The following is a 25,929-nucleotide window of genomic DNA, read 5'->3' on the forward strand; positions in this document are numbered from 1 at the left end:
TGATCAATATTCTGAGTCTCTGCATTATTCATAATCAATGATTGAGTTTCTTCTATGTGCCATTCACTGTTCTGGGACCTTAGGATTCACGAGAGAAAAAATAATATTAATGCTTACATGGAACTTCTGCATAGGCACTTGACTGTGTCTAAACTTTCCCTTGGCACATGCGTTCTATACATGGTTCTGTTTTTTTAATTAAAAAAGGACTATGAGAAGGAGATAATAGAGAAAGCTCTATAATCTTATCTGCTGTCTATTATTGTCAGTCTCTTAACCAGGAAATATCCAAAGACTGCCTCCACATGGATTTTTAGAAGATGCAAATATTCCCTCATTCTTTGTGCTATTATTTATAAAGCTGTATGACAGCCTAATTAATTCATGAATACATGAATATATTAATCCATTTATGAGGGCAGAGCCCTCAGGATCCATTCACCTCTTTTTTTTTTTTTCTTTTAATAAGGGCTTTTACTCAAAAGTGTAGCTTTGAAAATCTCTAGCTTGTTGTGAATACCAGGAAAGCCAGGGAGCTGCCTCACACTGCACACCACCACGTGAAGCTGTGGGCCGCTGTGTGTTTGCAAACTCTCCATTACCAAGGCTGGAATCAAATGCACCACTTTAAAATCAGAGCCAACATTTAAAATTAGGAGGATGATGCACGTCCTACTTTGATTCAAGGAGAAAGGATAAGTTCTTAGTACAGTAAAACAAAACACAAAAGTAAACAAATCTTTAGAAATCACTAGATATATATATGTGTGTGTTTATATATAATTTTTTATATAATTAGGATTATCATCAACATTTAAACTATTAAAAATAAGGTTGCCACCTTACCTTTTCTTTTGGTAATGGGGTGTTATTTTTTAAGGAGAAAAACCAAAGATTTTACCCAGACTCTACAGTTTCCCAACTTCAATTCTGTTTTCTGCTGTGCAATTCCCCACCTTGATGCTGAATACCCGAGTCCCGCCACCAGCTCTGGCTGGCAGGAGGCAGAGCAAGCTTTCATTCTGGTCATCAAGATGACAGGCCCACAAAAGCACAGCTGAGAGAGGAACTGAATTCTTCCCCAGGAAGAAAATACCTTTGCCCACAGTGGGTCTGCAGATCTCCACAGGCACCTCTTCCCCATTTCTTACTGCTGTTTGTTAACTCGCTTGTTTTGCCCAAAAGCAAGATGGCAATCTTAATCAAAAAGGGAAGCTAGATTTTTAAAATAACTTAAAAAAACCATTTTTATATAAAGCAGCAAAAACATTATCTTCCTCTCTGCAGAAAGAAATATGTTAACAAGGAGACACAGCGATGTGAACGGACCGTCCGTCAACTCCTGCTCCACTGGGTGCCGACGACCCAGCTTCACCTCGGCGCTACTCCTTCACCGCGCCAGTGCTGTCTGAAGAAGACCCTTTGGCCTCTGCAACTGCTCTTTTACTTCCCTCTTGATTGAGATTTTCATTTTCGGACCTGGTCCCATGAGGGATAGAGTTTTCACCGTTTACAAGCCCGTTTTCTGTGGTCTTTGCTTTGCTGATGGCCTCTCTGATGTTCAAGGCATCCTGCACTCCAGCCTCCTCCTCGAGATTTCTCAAGACCAGGGGGAGCCTCGAGTCCCCCACGCTGCTCTCCAACAGCCCAAGGTTACTCTCTTCATATTTGGGAAGCGGAGCCTTCTCCATCTGCTGGCGGTAGTATTCCCGGTTGACAGCTGCACTCTTTACTGCTTTTTCCAAAATCTCTTTCTCACCTAAGGGCAATTTGATGGCCATTTTTGCACGAACAGAAAGATCCTGGTTTTTCAAGATGGATTTATCTTCCTCAATAGTTGTTTTATATGTTTTTAAAAGAAGCGAAGCTCTATCTTCAAGAAATGTCCAAAGTTTGACCTCATTGTCCCAGCTAACAGGAAATTCAGAGTTCCCCAAGGTGAAGATTCTATCAATAGCATTGTCTCCCAGCAAGTGTTCTTTCAATTCATCTTCAGTCATGCAGAATACTCGGAGAAAAGCCAGAAGCTGAGCAGAGATGGGCGGCTCCGTAAAATGCAACGCAAAAACGCTGGAAGTGGGGATGTCGGCATGCGCTAAGACCTCAGCCTTCATGGCGTAGAGTCTGTCACTTTTACTCACTCCAAGCTTTATTTTCACTCTGTCATGTGAGTTATTGTCAAAGAAAAAACCACTGTGGATCACAAACTCTGCATTTGATCGAGTGCCGTAAAAAATGTAAATCTGCTCTCCAGTCTGAAAATCCTGCAGAGCCACACACTCACAGCGGTCATCTTCCAGGTTGTAACCAGTAGTGATCAGGCCGTTGGTGTGGTTACACATGTCCCATAAAGGAATCAGGGCCAGGGTCACCTGGGAACCGTCCTCGGTGGGAATTTGGTTTTGCCTCGTCATAGCAGAAGAGACTGCCCACCTGTAGTCCTCATAAGTGAAAGAATCCTTCAAGGGCAGTTTGTTGGCATGAGGATGGGTCTGGATGACTTTACAGAATGAGGCATACTGTCGAGCTGTGTTTTTATACTGGCTGAAGACATCATGTATAGCTTGTGTGGACTGCAGATACCGAACTTCTTCTTCTTCAAAGTAGAGAGGAGTGTCATATTCACTGGGGAGAGTTTGAATGTAGGGCTGTCAGAAGGAGTTAGGACTGGCTCGCTCACACAGCAAATGAAAGGCCAGTGCGATGTTTCCCATGGCTTGAAGGATTCGGTCTTGAGAATATAAAGGCCCCAACACTGAATTTTTAGCAGATTCAACAGTCATTAGTAATTTTCGTGGATCCCATAAGAACAATTCTTCTGCCTTGATATCTCTTGTTGCTCTCAAACCAAAGCCCTCTTCTTTGAAGTTAACCATTTCAAAACCCTCGACGGAAGCCCCATTTTCAGAGGCCCATTTAATTAGATCAGGAAAGTAATCTTATCTTTTTCCATCAAAAGTAACGGACAGACCTTTTTGCTTTTTCCGTATTTTCTCGACTAGAGTCCGGATCTGCACATACTCTTCCCACTCTTTTCCTGGGCCAGGCGCAGGACTGCTGCATTTCTGCAACAGCTCACTGGTCAGGTTCAAGATTTCCTTCGGTGACACAGTTGCTGTAGCACCAGTGCCGGATTTCTGAGCTTTTACTCGACTTTTCTTACCCATTTTCTGACTGCCCGCTTGCCCTAGCGCAGCGGGAACGACGCACTCCGGCCCGGACCCCGCCGTCCGCCTCAACCAACCCCCAGGTGGTGGCAGTGGCGGCGGTGGCGGCGGCGGCGGCCCCCATTCACCTCTTAAAAGCTCCATATAATGTGTTATACTGTGTATACCAATTGTTATGGTTTGTATCTGTGTCCCCACCAAATCTCAAGTTGAATTGTAATCTCCACTGTTGGAGGTGGTGCCTGGTGGGAGGTGACTGGATTGTGGGGTGAATTTCTCATGAATGGTTCAGCACCATTCCTCTGTTGGTACTGTCCTCATGAGAGTGACTGAGTTTCTATGAGATCTGGTGTTTTGAAGGTGTGTAGTCCCTCCTCCCTCACTCTCTTGCTTCTTTTCTAGCCATGTTTCTGCTCCACCTTCACCTTCTGCCATGATTGGAAGTTTCTTGAGGCCTTCCCAGAAGTTGAGCAGATGCCAGCATCATGCTTCCTGTACAGCCTAAAGAACCATAAGTTATTAAAACTCTTTTATTTATAAATTACCCAGTCTCAGGTATTTCTTTAGAGCAACGTGAGAATGGACTAATACACGAATCATAGTAACACAGGATGAAATATGAAAGACGAGTAAAGGAGAACAAGCACCAAGAGTCACCACTGGATTTGGGCACTGGGGGCCATTGTGGCATCTGACAGTGCCAGGGTAACTTCTTGAGTTATCCTGGCTTGGTCTGTTTGTACCTTGCAATTCTGTCACATCTGTCCCAACCAGGCTTTTATGTCCCTTGGGTTATCATTCAGCTCTTGAATCAATGGTCCCAGCTCCACCCCTTTCCCCACCCACCTTCCTGGAATTTTCTCAGCTAATGTTTATCCTCCCTCCCTCCCTTCTCACATCCATGTTTGTTCATCCTCCCATTGTTCTACCTTTTGCTTATTTTAAAGTTCAGTGCTTATTCACATATTTGCAATGTTTTTCATGTTTATTTTCTAATTAAAAAACATGGCATTGTCCTGATAGAAAATAGAGGTGAGCAAAACATAAATATGACTTGTAAGCTCACTGTCAGAGCTTATCTCAGTTTAGTCTTGAGTTATAAACTTAAAATTTTCATCCAGCTCTCCTCACATTTATATAATATATAAGATATATATATATATGGTATGCATATATATATATATGATATATATATATATATATATCTTCAAAGCATTAAAAGATTATAATTGAAAAATCCTACAGGAAAATCTGAGAAATACCCTTCTTGACATTGGCCTTGGCAAAGTATATTTGGCTAATTCTCCAAACGCAATTGCAACAAAAACAAAAATTGACAAGCAGGACCTAGTTAAACTAAAGAGCTTCCACACAAAGTAAATAAACAACTATTAACAAAGAAACTATTAATAAAGTAAATAAACAACCTAGAGAATGGGAGAAAATATTTGCAAATTATGAATCTGAAATAGATCTAATATCCAGAATCTATAGGGAACCCAAATAAATCAACAAGCAAAAAACAAGTAATCTCATTAAAAAGTGGACAAAGAACATGAACAGACATTTCTCTGAAAAGACATATAACTGGCCAATAAACATATGAAAAATTCTTATCATCACTAATCATCAAAAAATGCAAATAAAAAACACAAGATACTAGTTACACCAGTCAGAATGGCCATTATTAAAAAGTCAAAAAACAATAGATGCTGGTGAGGCTGTGAAGGAAAGGGAATGCTTATACATTGTTGTTGGGAATCTAAATAGTTCAGCTCCTGTAGAAAGCAATTTGGAAATTTCTCAAAGAAGTCAAAACACAGCTATTATTTGACTCAGTAATCCCTTTACTGAGTATATACCCAAAGGAAAATAGATCATTCTACCAAAAAGACACATGAACTTATATGTTCATCACAGCACTATTCACAACAGCAAAGAGGTAGAATAACCTAGGTATCCATCAATGGTTGTTCAGGTGAAGAAAACATAGTACATATACACTATGGAATACTATGCAGCCATGAAAAGGAATAGAATTATGTCCTTTGCAGCAACATGGATGGAGCTGTAGGCCATAATCCTAATCGATTTAATGCAGAAACAAAAACCAAATACTGCATGTTCTCACTTAGAGAGCTAAACATTGAGCACCCACAGATATAAGCATGGGGACAATGGACGCTCTAGACTACTAGAGGGTGGATGGATGGAAGCAGAAAATGGGTTAAAAAACTACCTCTTGTGTATTATGCCACATGTGAATGCAGTATACTCTTGTAACAAGCCTGCCCATGTATACACTTTTTATTTAAAATAAAAGTTCAAAAAGAATTGTAATTAGATTATTAGATTCTTATACTGCTTGGTATATCCATCCATAGTATTGTGATGGGTAGATGAATACATTTTTCACCAATGAAAGAAAACTGATGATGTTTAATCAAGTCCTGTGAAAAGTATTAAAATTTCCAATAACATCATTTTAGGTTTCTATAATAATGTTTAAAATTTATAATGCACATTCTCACTCGCTATTGAAGAACACTGGAATCTTAAGCTTACAGGGAACTCAAACGTCAGTAATTACATCTGCTTTTCAAAGATCCTGACAAGGATGAGAAAATATAGGGGCCTCTAGGGTTGATCTTAAGTCTTGAGGAAGCATCAACTGGAAGTATTTTTACACTGGTCGGAAATCAGATTCCATCATTTTCTAGTAATTTCTTCCTCTCTTTTGACTCCAGTGGACAATTGGTTGATTGGTATCAGTCGTGTGATTTATTTAAATTGGAAATTATATTCAGTGAAGACTGGAGAACACACACACACACACACACACACACACACACACATACATACTCACCATAAAAGTACAGGGAGAGCCAATCATAATCTCAAAAGGCAATCCCAAACAAATCATATCAACTGCTGAAATCTCAAAAAATCAAAATCTCTAATGCTTAAGTTACTGAAAACCACAATCTTAGAAGATCAAAATCACCAAAAAACATAATTCTGGGAAAAGTCATATAAAATTCCTTAAGACACATTTATTTACATTTTTAGGGGGAGATTTATCTGAGTAACATAAAAATATGATGGAATAGTTTATAGGCCACTTCACACAATAAAATAGACAATAATAACATACATATTTTTTTCAAGCATAAACACCCAGTTATTTGGGTTGCATAGGTTGCTCAATGACAGATGCACAGGTATGAGCAGATGAACCATATTTCTAAAGAATGAGGTCAAAAAGTGAACTCTACAGTGTATTTCACCATGATCAATGATTGTGTGCACCCAGCTTTATAACTGCAATCATCTGAAATGCCATGATGAATACTTAAGTATTTTGAGGAGAACAAGTAAAAAAAACCATGAAGGATCGCTACAGCTCTTTTAGTGATCTCAGCAACGTTTTTACCTACATGCACAAAGCTAACACGCAAAGTTAAAAGTGTGATAAAGTGATGCACTTTAATGGAGTCAAATTTCTGATATCCAAGGAGCAGAAGAAAAGTCTGTTCCAGCTCTGAGAGAGAAACAAATTTGCCCTCTGTATTTGTTCTCTTCCTGCCCAGGCTGTTGGGTTGTTGCCCACCAACATTAGGCCAGATCTTCTCCACATAGTCCACTGAGACTCACACACTAACCTCCTTTGGAAAAACCCTCACAGACACCCCCAAAATAATGCTTTGCCAGATTTTTAGGTATTCTTTAATCTAGTCAAGTTGACACCTAAAATTAGGTCCACAAGTCCTCCCCTTGTCAGGTTGGCACCTACACACATCTTCTGAAATCATAGTTGATTTCCAAATAAAGACAATAACAAGGCCTGGTACGGTGGCTCATGTCTGTAATGCCAGCACTTTGAGAGGCCAAGGCAGGCAGATCACTTGAGGTCAGGAGTTTGAGACCAGGCTGGCCAACACGGTAAAAATCCATTTCTGCTAAAAAATACAAAGATTAGTCAGATGTGGTGGTGCATGCCTGTAGTCCCAGCTACTTGAGGGGCTGAGGCAGGAGAATCACTTGAATCTGGGGAGGCAGAGGTTTCAGTGAGCTGAGATCATACCACTGCACTCCAGAGCAAGACTCTGTATCAAAAAAAAAAAAAAAAAAAAAACAGTAACAAGGTAATAGTGTCACTTAATATAATATATCTATTCTGTGATAGTGCTTTCAGCGATTTTAGATATTAGAGATTTCAGACTTCAAGGATTTAGACTTTAGGGATATTAATCTTTAGGGATTTAAATATTTAAAATTAAGGTGTCCAGGATTGTCTTTTGGGATTATAATTCAAAGCAAGTAAAGGAAAAAAAAAACAGTAGAATCTCACAATCCAGAGAGAATGTGTTGGGAAAAACACGGTCTTGCAAAATAGTTAAAACACTTATGATCAACTTCTAGTATTCTCTGTGTGTTTTATGTGTGTGAGAGAGAATAAATTTTTATCATTTAAAATTCCTAAACAAATCTACATGGTTTTCTAGGCACTGTGCCCTGCGGATGACTATCACATCAGACACTGATCTGTATATGCAAACAGAACCAATGATTATAAGCCTGTTGTGTTTGCATTCAAAATCTTGTTAAACTAGCTCTGCTCCCTCAGGGGAGTCTAAAAACTTGATATAAGTTAGGATACTTCTCAGGCAAACTAGTAAATTCATTTAGTTCCAAATAAAATTAGGACCTAATTTTCTGCAAATTGGAGGAAGGTCTTGTCATCATTTCTCAAATGGTATGCACTGTGTAATTGGTCAAAGAATAACTGTTTAGAGCTAAGGAATAGTTGGAGTCAGGAAGTTTAGATGTGTTTTCCCTATGACGAGCAGTTTTGAAGAGGTTTTCCAGATCTGAGGTTCTGAAGGTGGTTTTACAGTGTGACTAACTTAGAAGAACAAGTCATTGCTTATTTAAAAATGAATTGCTCAATGTCTCTCCATTTCATACTGAAATTCTTTTTAAAAACTTATTTTTGGAAATTCAGTGTCCAGGCTAGCATGCATGGAGATGGAGGTCCCTACTTCATTCTGACAATAAGAAAAAAGCTTGGCGAATTAAAAAATTAACAACTCTTTACACCCATGACAGAAGTGAAGATTTACGGTAAACTGCTGCCCGCAAAATTGTAGAGAGGGACAGGCAAATACAGAGAATCACAAGTTAACATAAGAAGATATCCATGAGCAGAAGCCTTCATGATAACCAGTGCTGGGTAGGAAACCTCAACTGTAATGGATGAATTTCTGGAGGGTCCCTGTGGACAATTCTCAAAGTTAGCATCCCCATGAGGTTTTAGTTACAAGAGGCCTGGCACACTTTTGTGAGGCTTAACTCTAGGAGTTCTACCAGGTCCCACAGTGAATATTTGTGAAAAATCATCCATTTCTTCTAGCAGAGGAGAGGAAATATAATCTTTTTGCAATATGCCAGAGTATTCTGGTCTTCTTAACAAGGCCTGCCCTCAAGAGAAACTATTTTACCAGAGCCTAAAATTTCGGTTTGGTTTAGTTTTTCCAGAGCCTAGCAACCAAGGGAAAAGGAAATACCCAACTCAAGCCCACTCTAGCCATCCTGTCACACCTAAAGGGAAAAGGAAATAATGAGGAGAAGTTGTGAAGTTCTCAGTCCAGAGACAGGACTCACTATACACTCAGAGCTAATCTTAGAACCACAGGATGCTTCTCCTTCCCCTACGTCTTAACCATTGCAAGTTTTACTCTTTACCACAGTTTCTTTTGCTCAGTACATTATGACTGACCACCAAGAAAAAATTACAAAACATACTAAAAAGCAAATACACAGGTGAAGCAAAATAGCAGCCATCAGATCTCAGCTCAGTTATGGCAGGAATGTTGGAATTCATAGAGTAGGAATTTAAAATATCTATGATTAATATGCTATGGACTAATGGATAAAATAGCACGCATGAACTGATGGGCAGTATTAGCACAGAGATTTAAATTCTAAGAAAAAGTAAAAAATAAATGCTAAAATCACAAACATTGTAACAGAGATGAAAAATGCCTTTGATGGCCTCATTAGCAGATTGGACACAGCGGAGAAAGAGTCTAAAGCATTTATCTTTTCTTTGTGTTACAAACAATCCAATTATACTATTTTAGTTGTTTTTAAATGTATAACAAATTATTGTTGACTGTAGTCACCCTGTTGTGCTAACATATGGTAGATCTTATTCTATCTAACCATATTTTTTTACCCATTAACAATCTCCTCTTTCCCACCCAACCCCTGAACCTTCCCAGCCTCTGCTAACCATAATTCTACCATCTCCATGGGTTCAATTTTGTTGGTTTTTAGCTCCCACAAATAAGTGAGAACATGCAAAGTTTGTCTTTCTGTGCCTGGCTTACTCCACTTAACATAATAACCTGCAGTTCCATCCATGTTGCTACAAATGACAGGATCTCATTCTTCTTTATGGCTCTACTATGTATATATATCACCTTATCTTTACCCATTCATCTGTTGATTGACACTTACGTTGCTTCCAAATCTCAGCTATTATAAATAGTGCTCCAATAAACATGGGAGTACAGATATCTCTTTGACTGTTAGTTCCTTTCTTTTTGTTATATATCTAGAAGTGAGATTGCTAGACCAGATGATAGCTCTACTTTTACTTTTTGAGTTAACTCCAATCTGTTATTCATAGTGGTTGTACTAATTTACATTCCTACTAACTTTCTATGAGGGCTCCCTTTTCTCCACATCCACTCCAGCATGTTATTGTCTGTCTTTTGGATAAAAGCCATTTTAACTGGGGTGAGATAATATCTGATTGTAGTTTTGATATGCATTTTTCTGATGATCAATGATGTTAAGCACCTTTTCATAGAACTGTTTCCCATTGGTATGTCTTCTTTTGAGAAATGTCAGTTCAGATCTTTTGCCCATTTTAAAATCCAAATACTAGATTTTTTTCCCATAAAGTTGTTTGAACTCCTTATATATTCTGTAGCATTATTCTGGTACCCCTTGTCAGATGGGTAGTTTGCAAATATTTTCTCCCATTCTGTAAGTTGTCTCTTCACTTGGTTGACTGTTTCCTTTGCTGTGAAGGCGCTTTTTAACTTGATGTGGTCCCATCGATCCATTTTTGCTTTTGCTGTCCGAGTGTGTGGGATATTACTCAAGAAATCTTTGCCTGGTTAAACGTGTTGGAGATTTTCCCGGATGTTTTCTTGTAGTAGCTTAATAGTTTGAGGTCCTAGATTTAAGTCTTTAATCTATTTTGATTTGATTTTTGTGTATAGCAAGAGATAGTTGTCTAATTTTATTCCTTGGCCTGTTGATATCCAGTTTTCCTAGCATTGTTTATTGAGGAGACTGTCTTTTCCCAAATGTATGTTCTTGACACCTTTGTCAAAAATGAGTTCACTGTAGATCTGTGGATTTGTTTCTGGGTTCTCTGTTCCACTGATCCACGTGTCTGTTTTTATGCCAATACAATGCTGGTTTGGGTTACTACGTCTCTGTAGTATAATTTTAAGTTAAGTATTATCATTCCTTCAGTATTTTTTTTCTTTTTGCTCAGGATAGCTTTGGCTGTTCTGGGTCTTTTGTGGTTCTAAGTAAACTTTAGGATTGTTTTTTCTATTTCTGTGAAGAATGTTATGGTATTTTGATAGAGATTGCTTTAAATCTGTAGATTGCTTTGGGTAGTATGGACATTTTAACAATATTGATTCTTCCACTTTATAAACATAAAATGTCTTTCCAATTTTTGTGTTCTCTTCAATTTCTTCCACTAATGTTTTATAGTTTTCACTGTAGAGATCTTTAACTTATTTGGTTAAGTTACTTCCTAGGCATTTAATTGTATTTCTAGCCATTGTAGGTGGGATTATTTTCTTGCTTTTTTTTTTTTTTACATTGTTTGCTGTTAGCATATAGAAATGCTACTGATATTTGTGTATTGATTTTGTATCCTGCAATTTTACTGAATTTGTTTATTAGTTCTAATAGTTTTTTGTGGAGTCTTGAGGTTTTTCCAAATATAAGATTATATCATCTGCAAACATGAATCCTTTGACTTTTTCCTCTCCAGTATGGATGTCTTTTATTTCTTTCTCATGTCTGATTGCTACAGTATCATAACTAAGGTATTGACATTGATATAATTAAAACATTAAAACCGTTTTAATGCTACAAGCATCTTCAGAGTCACACTCACTTCTTTCCTTTACTTCACGCCTTTGCCCCTGGGAAAATGGTTCTACAGCTCTATAATTTTGTCCTTTAAAGAATGAATTATGAAGTTATCATATAATATAATATTTCAGCATTAGCTTTTTTCACTCAACCTTATTCTATGATGATTCTCCCAAGTTGTGGTTTGTGTTAATAATACTTGGTTAATTTTTATTACTGACTACTATTCCATGATATGAATATAACTCACTGGATTTTTTTATCTACAACTATTTATTAGAAAGAAAATCATAAACTTCATCCTGTACACCTGGATGCTCTTTTCAATAGCATGATGGGTACTTCAAATCTCCCAGTAGTCCATAGTACCCCGCTCCCAAACTAAGCAATAATTCTGCCCAATGATTCTCCAATGTCATGGCACATTAGATTACCTTGGCGAGCTTTTAATAAAAATCTCAATGCTTTTGATGCATGCTGAAATAATCAAATGAGTATGTCCCTGTGTCAGAGCTAGGCATAAGTATTTTAAAAGATCCCCTCTTGTCTCCAGTGTCCTAAGAAGCAAAAAACAACTGCACAGCCACTGCCAAAGACCCTGTTTCAGTATCTTAAGAGTATTTCAATTGCTTTTGTTGCCTATATATCCCTCAAGAATTGACAAAGAACCTTATACACAGACTCAGAGAGGAGTCAAGGGAATCTTTTTAAAGATGCTCTTTCTATCATTTCTAAATGTGAGATGGGTCAAAAGGTTTTCCAAGTATCTCTTACAAGGTACAAGGCAAAGAGAGGAACACAGAGGTACATATAAAAGGGATCAATTTTCATTTTGAATCTATACTTATATCAAGTCCTGGTTTCTGCTTTACACTGCTCAGTAGTGGTGCCATGGGGAGTTGAGGACCTCAGTGGGAGACATCTAGTAGTCTAGGGAATAGACACCAACTTTCGACAAAGTTATTTTGCACTTAGGAGGAGAGGCAAGCAGTGAGTGAGGGAACCATGCAGACTAACACTGAATGTGTTAAAGCAGGAGCCATTGAACACAGAGGCTCCATTGAGGCTAAATGGGTAAGTCACAAAAAAATCATGTATGTGGGTAAATTTTCCACCCAGTGACACCTTGATTTCTCTTCATTTGTTAAAAATAAAGAAGTAGGATTTTTTTTGCACACCAGAGACTGTGCTTATAAATTCATACCTTTATACACAGAAACAATCTCTTTAAGTCACCTTTTGTTTTTGCATTTAAAAATAATACCTGTGTTTCCTAGAAACATGAAAGAACCCTAGTTTGAACCATAATTGACCATTTACAAAAATTGCAATGAACTGCATTTTATGTCCAATTTGATTGTTTTCAAAGAATATGGCAATAAGACAAAGTCTGCCCATTTTGACTCAAGTAGAAAATTGCAAGGTTGTGGAATTATGTTTGAAAAAGTTTTATGAACCAATTTTGTTGACTTTTATGTACCTAGATGTAGGCAGTATAAATGTTATTATGTTGGTTAATGTGATAAAGACTTTATAATCACTTTAAGGTCAATAGGTTAAAAATAATTGATGTCAGTATGCAATTAACAAATAAGACAGACTGCATTTATTAAATAAAAGATTTATCTGTTGACAAAAATTACAGCCCTGGGAAGACTCTTTCTTAAAGAAAAATATAAATGCAAACACTAGGAACAACGGTTCATGTTTCTAGTCATCTATGATGATTAACCTGGACATCAGTGAAGGGATAATTGAGATTACAAATGAAGATCACATATCAATAATTACTCTAGTGATTTACAAAATTTCTTTTGAAGTGTTTGCACACGTTGTTTTTTTTTTTTACAACACTTTATACTAAATGAAGTAATAAAAGTGTTTAGGTCCCCTGAATCCTGTTGTTTCCTCAATGATGACTGCCTGTCAGAAAGTGCTGCCTTCATCTCCTGTAGCAAATCAGGAATGAATCCCACCAAAATATTTAAGGCTTCTGCATTTGTGTGGAAGGAGGACTGCAGGAATCCTGTCAGGCTAAAAAAGTGAGGGAGGAGTAAGTGTGAAAAAAATATTCATGTCAATGAGAGTCAAGAAAATTACTATAGTTTCATAGTGACAAAGGACACCACTGCCTCAATATAATGTAACACCAAGACAGTGCTGCAGTGCACCCCACCTCCTGCAGGTCTCTGAACAGCATCACCTCCTTTGAGGATTCACTCTAGATCCATCATTTTGCACTGGCTGCCATGAAGGGCAGCCAAGAACCTCACAGTGAGGCACCTTGCTATTCCCCAAGCTTTCCTTCCCTTGGTGAGATTCCTGGTGAAATCCTTACAATAGAAATAGAAGAAAAGTCCAGTCTTTTTTTTTTTTTTTTTGAGACGGAGTTTCGCTCTTGTTACCCAGGCTGGAGTGCAATGGCGCGATCTCGGCTCACCGCAACCTCCGCCTCCTGGGTTCAGGCAATTCTCCTGCCTCAGCCTCCTGAGTAGCTGGGATTACAGGCACGCGCCACCATGCCCAGCTGATATTTTTTGTATTTTTTGTAGAGACGGAGTTTCACCATGTTGACCAGGATGGTCTCGATCTCTTGACCTCGTGACCCACCCGCCTTGGCCTCCCAAAGTGCTGGGATTACAGGCGTGAGCCACCGCGCCCGGCCCCAATCTTTTACCACCACAGTAGAGTGGAAACTGAGTGTTGGCATCCAATGGGATCTCCTGAAGAGTGTGTAGACTGAGGTTGCAATTGGAGGTAGGGAAAGGAAAGGTAGGGAGTGGAGGGGTGGAAGAAAAGGTGTGGTCTGGGCTTTTCAGCCTTTCTCTGGGGATTGGGCTGCTGTGGCCTACAGACCTAGGCCTGTGTGCCTATCTTCGGCTTCAGGCTTGTTTTCCTACCTGGCTCAACCACGCTTTTATGTCCCTTGGGCTATCACTCAGCTCTCGAGTCAGTGGTCTCAGCTCTACACCTTTCCCCACCCACCTCCCTGGGATTTTGTTTCTCAGCTCATATTTACCTTCCCCACCTCCCTTCTCACATCCATGTCTGTTCATGCTCCCATTGTTCTACTCTTTGCTCCTTTAAAGGTGAATGTCTACTCAAATATTTGCACTGTTTTTCATGTTTGTTTTCTAACTCAGAAACATGACATTGTCACTATAGAAAATAGAGACAAGCAAAACAAAGGTAAATATGACTTGCAAGCTCACTGTCAGAGTTTATCTCTGTTTAGTCTTCCTGTATGAACTTTTATTTCTCATCCAGTTCTCCTCATGGTTATTGTATATTTCTCCTAAAGAGCATTAAAAGATTATTATTAGATTTTCCTACTCCCTGGTATAGCCATCCATAGTATTGTGATGAGTGGACAGGTATATTTTTCACTGATGAAAGAAAACAGATGATGTTTAACGAAGTCCTGTGAAAAGCATTAAAATTTGCAATAACATTTTAGGTTTCTGTAATAATGTTTAAAATTTATAATGAACATTCTCACTAAGTACAGTAGAAAACTGGAATCTTTAGAGAGAACTCAAAGGTCAGTAATTACATCTGTCCTCCAAAAATCCTGACAAGGATGAAAAAATACTTGGGGGAGGAGTGTGGAAAAAATATTCATGTCAAGGAAAGTCAAGAAAATTATAATAGTTTCATAGTGGTAAAGGAGAGTATTGCCTCAATACGATTGCAACCACCCGAGGGGGTTCTTACTGCCCACTGCATAAAGACCACAGCATTTTAGTAGAGAAAGAGTTTAATAGACACAAGGATGGCCATGCCACGTGGGAGATAGAATTATCTCATTCGAAACTCTTAGGTTAGAGGTTTCTCAAGGGCAGTTTGGGGGAGGGGGTGGGGACCCCCAGGTAACAGGTGCTTGCTGTTGATTGATTAGGGTAGAGAGGAAATCAGAAGGGGCTGAAACTGTCCTTTTGTTGGCCAAATCACTTCTGGGTGGGGCTACAGGAGTGGGGGTTGTTGGTCCAGGTAGAGCCATGGGTGTCAGACATTCAAAAAACCTGGAAAAATACCTCAAATGGTCAATTTACAATAGCAGTGTTTTTGTAGGAGTAATTGGGGAAGTTGCCTATTTTATAACTTCCAGAATAATGTCTGCACCTTAGCAGGACTCAGACTCCTCTCCCCACCTCAGCTAGATGGCCTCCTATTAGCTTTACATAAGTGGTTGAGTTTTGGGCAAAGCCAATTATCATTTAAACTGTAGTCTAAATGTCTTCCAAAGTTAGCATGGCTCAATAGCCCAGAAACAACAAAGGGAAAGACAAGATGGGGGTTGGGTTAGCTTAGCTTACTGTTATAATTTTCTCACTGATGTAACTATTGCAAAGGCAGTTTCACTAAGTTAGATTAAAACTCAAGTTTGAAATTGTATATCTCAAACTCTTGTTCTATGGTAGTGTGAAAGGAAAATAAATCTTGGGACCCCAAAATCACTAAGCCAAAGGGAAAAATCAAGCTGGGACCTGCTTAGGGCCTGCTGCCCATTCTATTTCTAAAAAAGATAGCTGCTAAGATAGAAAGCTACATACCTTCCTCATAAGAAAATTCATCTTGGACAAAATGACTCAATGACTCCAAGTCATCCCTCTGCTCAGTGGGATAAATGCACATCTAATTGCCTCCTTTGGAAAGGCTAATCAGAAACTGAGAAGAATGCTACTATTTGTCTCTTATCTAACTATGACCTGGAAGCTCCCTCCCCACTTTGAGTTATCCTGACCTTTCTGGTTGGAACCAATGTAAATCTTACATATATTGATTGATGTCTCATGTCATCCTAAAATGTATAAAACCAAGCTGTGCCCTGAGCACCCTGGGCATATGTCATCTGGACCACTTGAGGCTATGTCATGGGCGAATGTCCTTAACTTTGGCAAAAGAAGCTTCCTAAATTGACTGATACTTGTCTCCGATATTTAGGGCTCACATTTGGTAACAACAAAGGGATTCTGGGTTGAGGCGCCTCTGACCTTTGACAATCTCCTATTGGTTCTTGGTACTACCTTGAGTTGTCTTTATGACTCAAACCAATAAGACAATTTTCTGAGACCTGGAAGTGCCCTTCTAGACAATCCCTGATCTCCCAAAACTTAGTTGAGATGTAAAGTTTATTTTGCTGAACAACTCCTTATTTGAGTTTTACTTGCTTTTAACATGGAAGGCAAGTTTTCCTGCTTTGATGATGATGGAAGCAGGTAACTCCTTTCTGGGGTTTGAGCTTACTTCCAACAGGGAAGGAAAGTTGAATTTTTTTCCTGCTTTCATTACTGGTGGTGAAGCAGGAGCAGCCACGAACGAGGAAGGAAGAGGTGATTTATTTCAGCCAGGAGCAAGGCAACATGTTTGTTTAACAGCCATGCTCCCCTAACAAAGAGAAGCTCTGCCTTTATATAGGCTTACAGCTCTAAATATTACACATGAAAGCGTTTTGGGTTTACAGTTTTAGAAATTACATGTGAAGGGGTCTTGGTCCATGGAGTAGGTGTGGGGTGGGGGTTTGATCTTGTTTAAATAAAAACAATGCCTTCTGGAGAGATTCACCCATACTATGCCTGCTATCTATAGGAAGGTGATTTAGGAGGCACCAGTGGGTAAGCCTTTTCTTCTACTGAAATGCAGTGTGGAAGTCAAGGGGGAGATAATATTAGATGCTTTGGTCTCTTTCCTCACCGGCAGGTATCTGAGTTACCAGCGGTGAATCTTTATGGGTCTGCAGCAACTTCAGTTCTTGCCTCCCCAGTAGAAAGAATTTGACTGAGCGTCATAAGGTAGAAGAAGATACCAAGGGGAGTTTCAGAGCAGAATTAGAAGTCTTTTTAAAAGGTTTTAAAACAGGAAATAAAGAAAAGCTCACTTGGAAGAGATCCAAGAGGACACTTGGAGAACAAGTGCTAGTTCAACTGCAGTGATTAACCATGATCCTAAGACTTGGAGTGTCCCAAGAAGGTCATACTTTGCCATTTTGTGTCCTAAAGTGCATGCTCTGGAAGTTACTTCTCCCTGGCATACGCATTCAATTAACACTTTAATGCTAATAGCTGTGGATCATCAGGAGATTGTCTCTCCATGGTACCCTGGTTCCAGCTGCCAAATTATCATTTTTAGAGAGGCAGTATGATAATTATCAAATTGTCACTTGATATTCCTAGTTGGTGGGGGAGAAGAGCCCTCTACTGCTCTGCTCATGCCTATCTAACTACCTGTAATACTTCTAGAATAGTAGAGAGCAGTCTTCAAACTGAGACCCATCCCTAGGTACATAGCTGAACTGGAGTTTTGTCTTGACTAAAGTTAAGATTAACAACTAGCTGATCTTAATTTCTCCTTAACATCAGAGCACTCAGTGATCATCCTGTTTGGGTTTTTGTTGTTGTTTGTTCCAGTCTTTCTCTCATCAGATTTGACTGGTCAAATCCAAATGAGAATTCCAAATTATGGGTAAAAAGTTCTCTCTGAATTGGCTAAAATTCCTTGCAGCTGCAAATGAGGGGGAAAACACACACACACACACAAAAACCCAACATGTGCTTGGTTTCTGTTTGCTTCCTATATTAAAAAACAATTGTTCTTTCATTTACTTTTCTTCTACTCTATACCTCCTTCCCCCTTTGCCATCTTCAGTACCAAGAAAAACCTAAAGAAGGCTTCTTATGAGTTAAACCTTCTAAAGAACTCAGAAAAAAGGCACCACTCACCCTTTTTGGGTTGTTCTGTTTTCTTTGTGGAGTTTCAAGAGTCATGGGTACTTTCTTCTTAGGTCTAAAGCTCTACTCTCCTGTGTTGCATTACCTGACCCCTTTGGCTTTGGGGCTACCAGAGATTACCTTGTACTGTGAGAGGCTTTGACCTTGCTGTGTGTAATGGCAGATGAGAGCTACAAAATTAGGGGTGGCTAAGGACAGTTTACAGGAAATGGTCTTGGCTGTTGTTTTTTCCCCCCTTCTAGGAAGTTATTATTTAAGGATCCTACTTCAGGTTTGGTGATACATTCTAAAGGGTCTTCTCCATTGCTTTTTCTCCCCCAAATTAATCTTGATTTGGCTTGTCTGTGTGCATTTGCATGAGGAACTGAGCTGTTGTTTTCATAGATAAATGAGAGACTGAGTTTCCTCAGCTGTGAAGAGAAAGGGCATTTTGCTCCTACCACCCTAAAGGTGTCCTTGGGTGACCAGGGGCCTCATGGGAGTGTCTGGGGGCTTGATTCCCCATGACATGCAGCAGCCCTACAGGGAACACAAAACAAAATTAGTTTCAAAAAGACTCATCCAGGAAGCACATATAGGAGCTGGTCACTCCACGCTTTCAGCCCTCCTAGAGGGGCTTATACCTTTGGAGAGAGAAACTGAGATAAGTAAGAGGGTAGCAATGATTCAGTGGGAATATACTGTGGCATCTCATCCACAAGCAGTGCACTTCAACCCACTGCACAAAAACCATAGACCACAGCTTAGGTCCTCCTTTTTTTTAAAAAAAAAAAAAAAAAAAAAGGGAAAAAGTGAGAAACAAACAATCTAACAATTAAGAGAAAATAGGGAGAATGACCTTCTTTCAGGCACCCCATTGGTTTTATGGCATCTCTACTTGCTAGGGTTTGTGTAAAATGAAAATATTATGGTCTTTGTGAACATTTACATCAAGGAAAAAGAGCCCTAAGTTGACCTGCAAACTAGAGAGTTATCTTTTTCTCTATTTTCTTTTCTTTTAACAGTAAAGCTGCTGTTACCTTTCTAATAAGATAAAATCCACTGAGCTTTTGTTGTATGACTGTGTATGTGTGTGTTTATGTGTACTACATGTATTTTGTCATGCTCTGGCCACAAGGTACCAAATTGGCTTAAAAAGGATTCATAAATTAAGTAATATCCCAAATGCTTTTCAAGTTCACATAACTTAAGTAAAATCTTTAATAAGCTAACTTTAAAATTATTGCTAAAGTAACATTAGAAAGGTCCTAAGAATTACCAGCATACATTTTTGTTTGCACGTATTGATCAAGGAATTTCATACTTATTTTATCCAAATATGATTAAAAATTTTTAGCATAAGGGTTACAAAACTATAAACCCAGCCCAAAACGGAATAATTTTGCTTGTGAAATATTGGTTTAATGAAACTGGCTAAATCTTGCATTATTTAGTAAAGTAGCCATATATTTAATCTTAAGATTCTTACTTAGGTACACACCTGAAATTCACAGCCTATATAAAATGGTTGACAAGGAAATAACTAATCACCCAAGGGGTTCACTTCACCTGCTGCCTAGACACAGCTGATTTATCAAGACAGGGGAATTGCAACAGAGAAAGAGTAATTCACACAGAGTCAGCTATGTGGGAGACTAGAGTTTTATCATTACTCTCTGAGAATGCAGGGATCAGAGTTTTTAATGACAATTTGGTGGGTAGGGGCCCAGTGAGCTGGGAGTTCTGATTGGTTGGGTTGGAGATGAAATCATAGGGAGTCTAAGCTGTCCTCTTATGCTGAGTCATTTCCTGAATGTGGGCCACAAGACCAGATGAGTCAGTTTATCAATCTGGGTGGTAGCTTCTGATTCATCAAGTGTAGGGTCTGTAAAATATCTCAAGCACTGATCTTATATTTTACAAGAGTGATATTATCCCCAGGAGCAATTTGGGAAGATTAGAATCTTGCAGCCCCTGGCTGCATGACTCCTAAACCATAATTTCTAATCTTCTAACTTTAGGCAGTCTAGTCCCCAGGCAAGAAGGGTGTTTGTTTTGGGAAAGGACTGTTATCCTCCTTGTTTCAAACCTAAACTATAAACTAAGTTCTTCTAAAGTTAGTTTGGCCTATGAACAAGGAAAGATTGGAGGTTAGAAGCAAAATGGAGTCAGTTAGATGAGATCTTTTTCACTGTCTCAATTATAATTTTGCAATGGTGGTTTCATAACTTTAGATGATGACTAGCATAGTTCTATAAATAATCTAGATAAACTATTAAAATAATTAGGTAAATGTAATAGGATAAATACAGACAAATGCTATAATTTAGAATCTAAAGTTATATTAAATTAAATAATGGATATTTCATTAATCAGGTCTTTTCCAGTTTTAAAAAAAAATATTATGGGGAAACATTTTTTTCTGAAAAAAATGTGTCCCTTTAAAAGGTGAAAAATTTTTTTCTAATTGAAAGCTTATTTAAAGTTTATATGTAAAACAAAATAAAAGAAACCTGGAAATTTAAAAAAAATTACATGAGAAGGAATCTTGTATCGTAAATTTTGTCCTGGAATATGATGATTGGTTGTTTAAAAAGGAGGGATGTTCCAGACAAGCCAGACAGTCCAAAAATGTCATGAATGGTCTGTGTAAGTCATAAGAAGAGGATTTACGACCAAAAAAAAAAAATTCTTTTATCTGACCAAGTTGTCTATAATTAAAGGGAAATTATAAAGGTCTTTCTAAAGATTGAATTCTGATTTTTTAAAATGCACTAAAGAATTGGTTCAAACTATGAAATTGTCTTAAGGTATTGCTTTACCCTTAATAAATTACAAGATATTATTATTTTGTTTTTATAAAAAGTTCGACTTTTATTGCATTTCATACTTTTCAGCTTTCTCTCTTCTGGTAAAAGGCCTGAAATAATAACTCTATCCTTCAACTCATTTTCGGCTCCTGTAAGTTATTTCCCTCCCCCCACTTCAGATTCTAACTATTGTGGCCTGATGCAAAAAAAAGAAAAAAGGTTTTATCTTAGAGGTCTAAAGGAAATGTTTTCTTCCACAGTAATATCCCCCATAGAGAACAGCAGTCACACTGCAGATGGTCTTTTCTTTTGCCTTTACGTAACTGGCCTAATAAACAGATCTTGCTCTTTATTGAAATCATTTCTATGTAATTATTATTAAGTTTGATTTGCTTAGAAAAAAACTGAAATTTAAAAAAAATTTTAGTTAAGGCTATTACATTCATGTAACTTTATGCACTTTTAGAGTCCTTGTGGCATCAAGTTACAGAGCTTTGACTCCTGGATTTAAAAAAGACATGCTAAATCTTAAAAACTGACAGAATTTAAATCCTCATCTTCAGACCCAGTAGAAGATGCCAATCAAAATAAACTGCATTTGTGAGACACAGGAAGAGAAATTAAAACTATTCAACACCTCAAGGCCCAGGGATCATTGTAGAAGAGTTGCATGCATGAGATTGTAAGGCCAATTTTGCAAGATAAAATAAGTTCAGTTTCTCTATAAATAAACAATTAATTGTCAAAGGTACATATGCAAGACCAGCATATATGAGCCCCTGTATCAGATTAACAAGGTTTTTTTGGAGCACTAACTCACTCTTAAATAAAGATTATATAGGTTATAAAAATCCTATGAAAGTTATACCTTACAGTCAAGATGATTAAAATTTTATAGATTGTTTATAAAATTAAAAAACAAATTTAATTGGCCTCATGCTTTTTTATTAGGGCTTATTGTTTGGGAAATTAAGTCTCCTCTCTCAAAGAATAGAAAAAATTTCTGGAATTCCCTTATCTACTTTCTGGTTCTGGTCTGTCTGAGGTTCTATTCTGTTTGAGGTCTTTGTGACAGCAACCAGCATTTTTCATGTAGTGGAGGTCCTTGATTCTGAAAAAAGCTAAAAGATATATGTCAAGATGTTATCACTAGTTTATACAGGAAACCAAACATCTTGTGACTCTAATTTTCATAGGTGATGATTGTTTAGGTTATTAGCTTCTAGCTTAGCAGGTTACTCATTCATGTCACCAGTTGCTGGTTGCAAAGGTAGCTAAATGAATAGAATTTCCCTTGAAAGGACTCAAATCTTTCTTTATTCCCATGCTTTGAAGAGGCAATAGGAACCTGGCAGGCCCCTAAGAGGCATTTCTACTCCATCTAATTTGCAATCTCCCTCTCACTGTAGGAAAAATGTGCCAAATCTCCTTCAGCAATTCACATTTTGATTCGCCAACAGGAGCTAAAATAATGGTGTGCAAATGTGCTCTAGTGAAAAAAAGTCGGTAAGATGGATAATAATAATAAAAGCTAACATTTGATACCTTTTGTTGTAATGGAGTGGGCATAGAAAGTCAACACCAAGACAAAAGTATGCCAAATTGCAGGGTCTTTATTGCTGGCGGCCACAGAGGACTCATGTCTCTCCAACCCATGGCCCCGAAAGGAGGGTGTCACGACCTTTTATGCCCATAAAACCACCTCAGGGGTGAAGGTGAGGGGCAGGGGTGGGGGTGAGGGGCTTCAGACATTCCAAAGGCTAGTGGATTCTGTAAATCACATCCTGGGCCGAGATGAGGGTGAGGGACTCCGGACATTCAGAGGGCTAGGGGACTTTTGACGTTCCGATTGTTACTTAAGTGGTCCACAAAAGTCAAGATTCGTTTACACATTGTCTGGGTGGGGTGGAAATTACAGACCTTAATTACTTATTACAAGTCACAGGGGCCAAGATGGCATGGGTTTGGACTGCTTGCCTGCCACATTAGGGGTTACAGGGAGCAGTTTCAACAGACAGCCGAGTATGGTTGAGGTATGCAGTTTTATGGGGCTTTTACCATGTCACACTTTTTGCTAAATATCAAGCATTATGCTAAATGCTTAACATGATTTATCTAACTTAATCCTTTACAACAATACCACAGAGTACATATTATTGTCCCCATTTTCCCAATGAGAGGACTGAGACACAGTGAGGCAAAGCCAATTTCTTAGGGTAACACAACTAAGTGGTTGAGTAGGGATACAAAACGAGCAGTCTGATTTCACAGCTGTCACTCTCCAAAATTTTTTACTGCCTGCCAAATCAAATTTATCTATGTAACTCATTTCCATTTCACATATTCCTTAAGATGTTATCACTTTATAAAATAGCTTGCTCCTTTCTTTCCTCGGACCCTCCAGTAATCCAGAGTTGTTTGAATGGTGTCTCTGTATAGGTGAGTATAGTTCTCTTTGAGGGACTGTATTAAAGAAACTTCTCTTCCAGAGTCCACTAGGGGAGGGGTTTCAAATGCAGGAATTTCCTGGCTCCACACCTCCAGCGGGAGACCAGAGGGGTTTCAGATATAAAGTTCTTTGTCTGGTTTTCCTGGGCAGGCCAGGTAGGGAAAGCCAGGTGAGGCTCTTTTGTCCCAAATCTCCGGGAGGAGGGGGCTCTATAACTCAGGGTTGTAGAATAAGTAGCCAATCCGATATCACAGTCAAAGATCAATCACTCCAGAAGTTTGAAAGAACTCCTCTCATTGGACGAGAACATGAACAGTAAGGGAATAACTCAAGGGTTAAAACTTCAGCTGTTCCTACCTAAATGGATTTCTGTTCTGGGTTCCCCTCCCACAACAGTGTGGAAGCTGTCTCTCTGTGTCTCTGTCTCTGTCTCTGTCTCTCTCCTCTCTCTCTCTCTTCCTCTCTAACTCTTCCACAAAACTCTTTGTGTCCACAATATTTATTCCAACGGTAAGCTCACCATGCCTCCAGGGCCCCTTTTGCCATTCCTCTGGGTTAGACAGGCCAAGAACCTATGGGCTCTGGGAGTTGGGTACACCCCCCAGTTACATCTTTAAGAGGTCACCATGAAGTAGAATGGCGTTATATACATCTGCCTCATGAAAGTGGCAGATTTCAACTTTAGATATTTATATTTTTAGGGATTTAAACATTCAGAATTATGGCATCCAGGTTTGTGCCTTTTAGGATTATGATTCAAAGCAAGTAAAGGAAAAAACAGTAGAGTCCCACAATCCAGAAAGAACATGTTGGCAATAAATATTCTTGTAGAATAGTTAATACACATGATCACTTCCTGTATTTTCTGTGTGTTTTGAGTAAGAACACATTTTTATCATTTTTAAATGTTAAACAAATCAACATTGTTTTGTAAGCAATGGACCCTACAGAAGACTATCAAATTATACATTGGTCTTTTAAATGCAAAGAGGTTCAATGTTTATAAGCCTGATGTGTTTGAGTTCAAAATCTACTTAGTTTAGCCTTGTTGCCACAGAAAAGTCTAAGAACTTGATATGTTAGGATGCTTCTGAAGCACACTAGAAAATATATTAGTTCCCACTAAAAAGTATAATCTAATTTTCTGCAAATTGGAGGAAGGTCTTGTCACCATTCCTCAAATGGTGAGCTGCGGGTAACTAGTAAAATAATAACTTTAGAACTAAGGAATACTTGGGAGTTATGGCTTTTAGATATGTTTTCCCTATGGCAAGCAGTTTGGAAGCGGCTTCTTGGAACTGAGGTTTGCAAGGTACTTGTACAGTATGACTATCTTAGGAGAACAAGTAATTGCTTATTTAAAAATGAATTTCCCATTCTCCATTAATGTTACATTTTCTTTTTAAAAAAATATTTTTGGAGTCCAGGCTGGCATGTAAGAAGTCACTACTTCATTCTAACAATAAGAAAATAGCTTGACAAACTGAAAAATTAACAACTCTTCTTAGACTCATGACAGAAGTAGAAACTTAAGGCACATTGTTGCCTCCAAAATTGGAGAGAGAGACAGGTAAATACAGAGAATCACAAGTTACTAGAGAAGAGACCTATGGGCAGAAACCTCTATGGGAACCAGCGCTGGGGTAGAAAACCTCAACTGTAATGGATGAATTGCTGGGGGTCCCTGTGGACCCCCAAATCAAATTTATCTACGTAACTCCTTTACATTAATTCTGAGAGTTAATGCCTCCATGGGTTGGTCACAACTGCTGCAAAGAGAATAAAATACCTTGGAATACAACTTACAAGGGATGTGAAAGACCACTTCAAGGAGAACTACAAACTACTGCTTAAGGAAATAAGAGAGGACACAAACAAATGGAAAAACATTCCATGCTCATGGATAGGAAGAATCAGTATCATAAAAATGGCCATCCTGCCCAAAAGTAATTTACAGATTCAATGCTATTCCCACCAAGTTACCATTGACTTTCTTCACAGAATTAGAAAAAAACTACTTTAAATTTCATATGGAACCAAAAAAGAGCTTGTTTAGCCAAGGCTTTCCTAAGCAAAAGAACAATGCTGGAGGCATCACACTACCTGACTTAAAACTATTCTACAAGGCTACAGTTACCAAAACAGCATGGTACTGTTACCAAAACAGATGTATAGACCAATGGAACAGATCAGAGGCTTCAGAAATAACACCACACATCTACAATCATCTGATCTTTGGGGAAAGGATTTCCCATTTAATGAATGGTGTTGGGAAAACTGGCTAGCCATAGGCAGAAAACTGAAACTGGACCCCTTCCTTACACCTTATACAAAAATTAACTCAAGATGGATTAAAGACTTAAACATAAGATCTAAAACCTTAAAAACCTAGAAGAAAACCTAGGCAATACCATTCAGGACATAAATATGGGCAAAGACTTCATGACTAAAACACCAAAAGCAATGGCAACAAAGGCCAAAATTGACAGATAGGATTTAATTAAACTAAAGAGCTTCTGCACAGCAAAAGAAACTATCATCAGAGTGAATAGGCAACCCCAAGAATGGGAGAAAATTTTTGCAATCTATCCATCTGACAAAAA

At 38.4% G+C, this 25,929-nt stretch overlaps 1 protein-coding gene across 1 annotated transcript; it reads right to left on the bottom strand.

The window, feature by feature from the left end:
• Nucleotides 1-453: 453 nt before the first annotated feature.
• LOC116559878 (actin-histidine N-methyltransferase-like) lies at nucleotides 454-25,653 on the bottom strand. Its single transcript, XM_032291059.1, is given in 3 exon segments — nucleotides 454-3,174; nucleotides 11,671-11,677; nucleotides 25,649-25,653. A coding segment is annotated over 1 exon segment (1,785 nt). The 5' UTR covers nucleotides 3,168-3,174; nucleotides 11,671-11,677; nucleotides 25,649-25,653; the 3' UTR covers nucleotides 454-1,382.
• Nucleotides 25,654-25,929: the final 276 nt, after the last annotated feature.

The sequence above is a fragment of the Sapajus apella genome, unplaced genomic scaffold (genome assembly GCF_009761245.1).
Source record: "Sapajus apella isolate SASKATOON/1434 unplaced genomic scaffold, GSC_monkey_1.0 scaffold24, whole genome shotgun sequence".
Classification (NCBI taxonomy): Eukaryota; Metazoa; Chordata; class Mammalia; order Primates; family Cebidae; genus Sapajus; species Sapajus apella.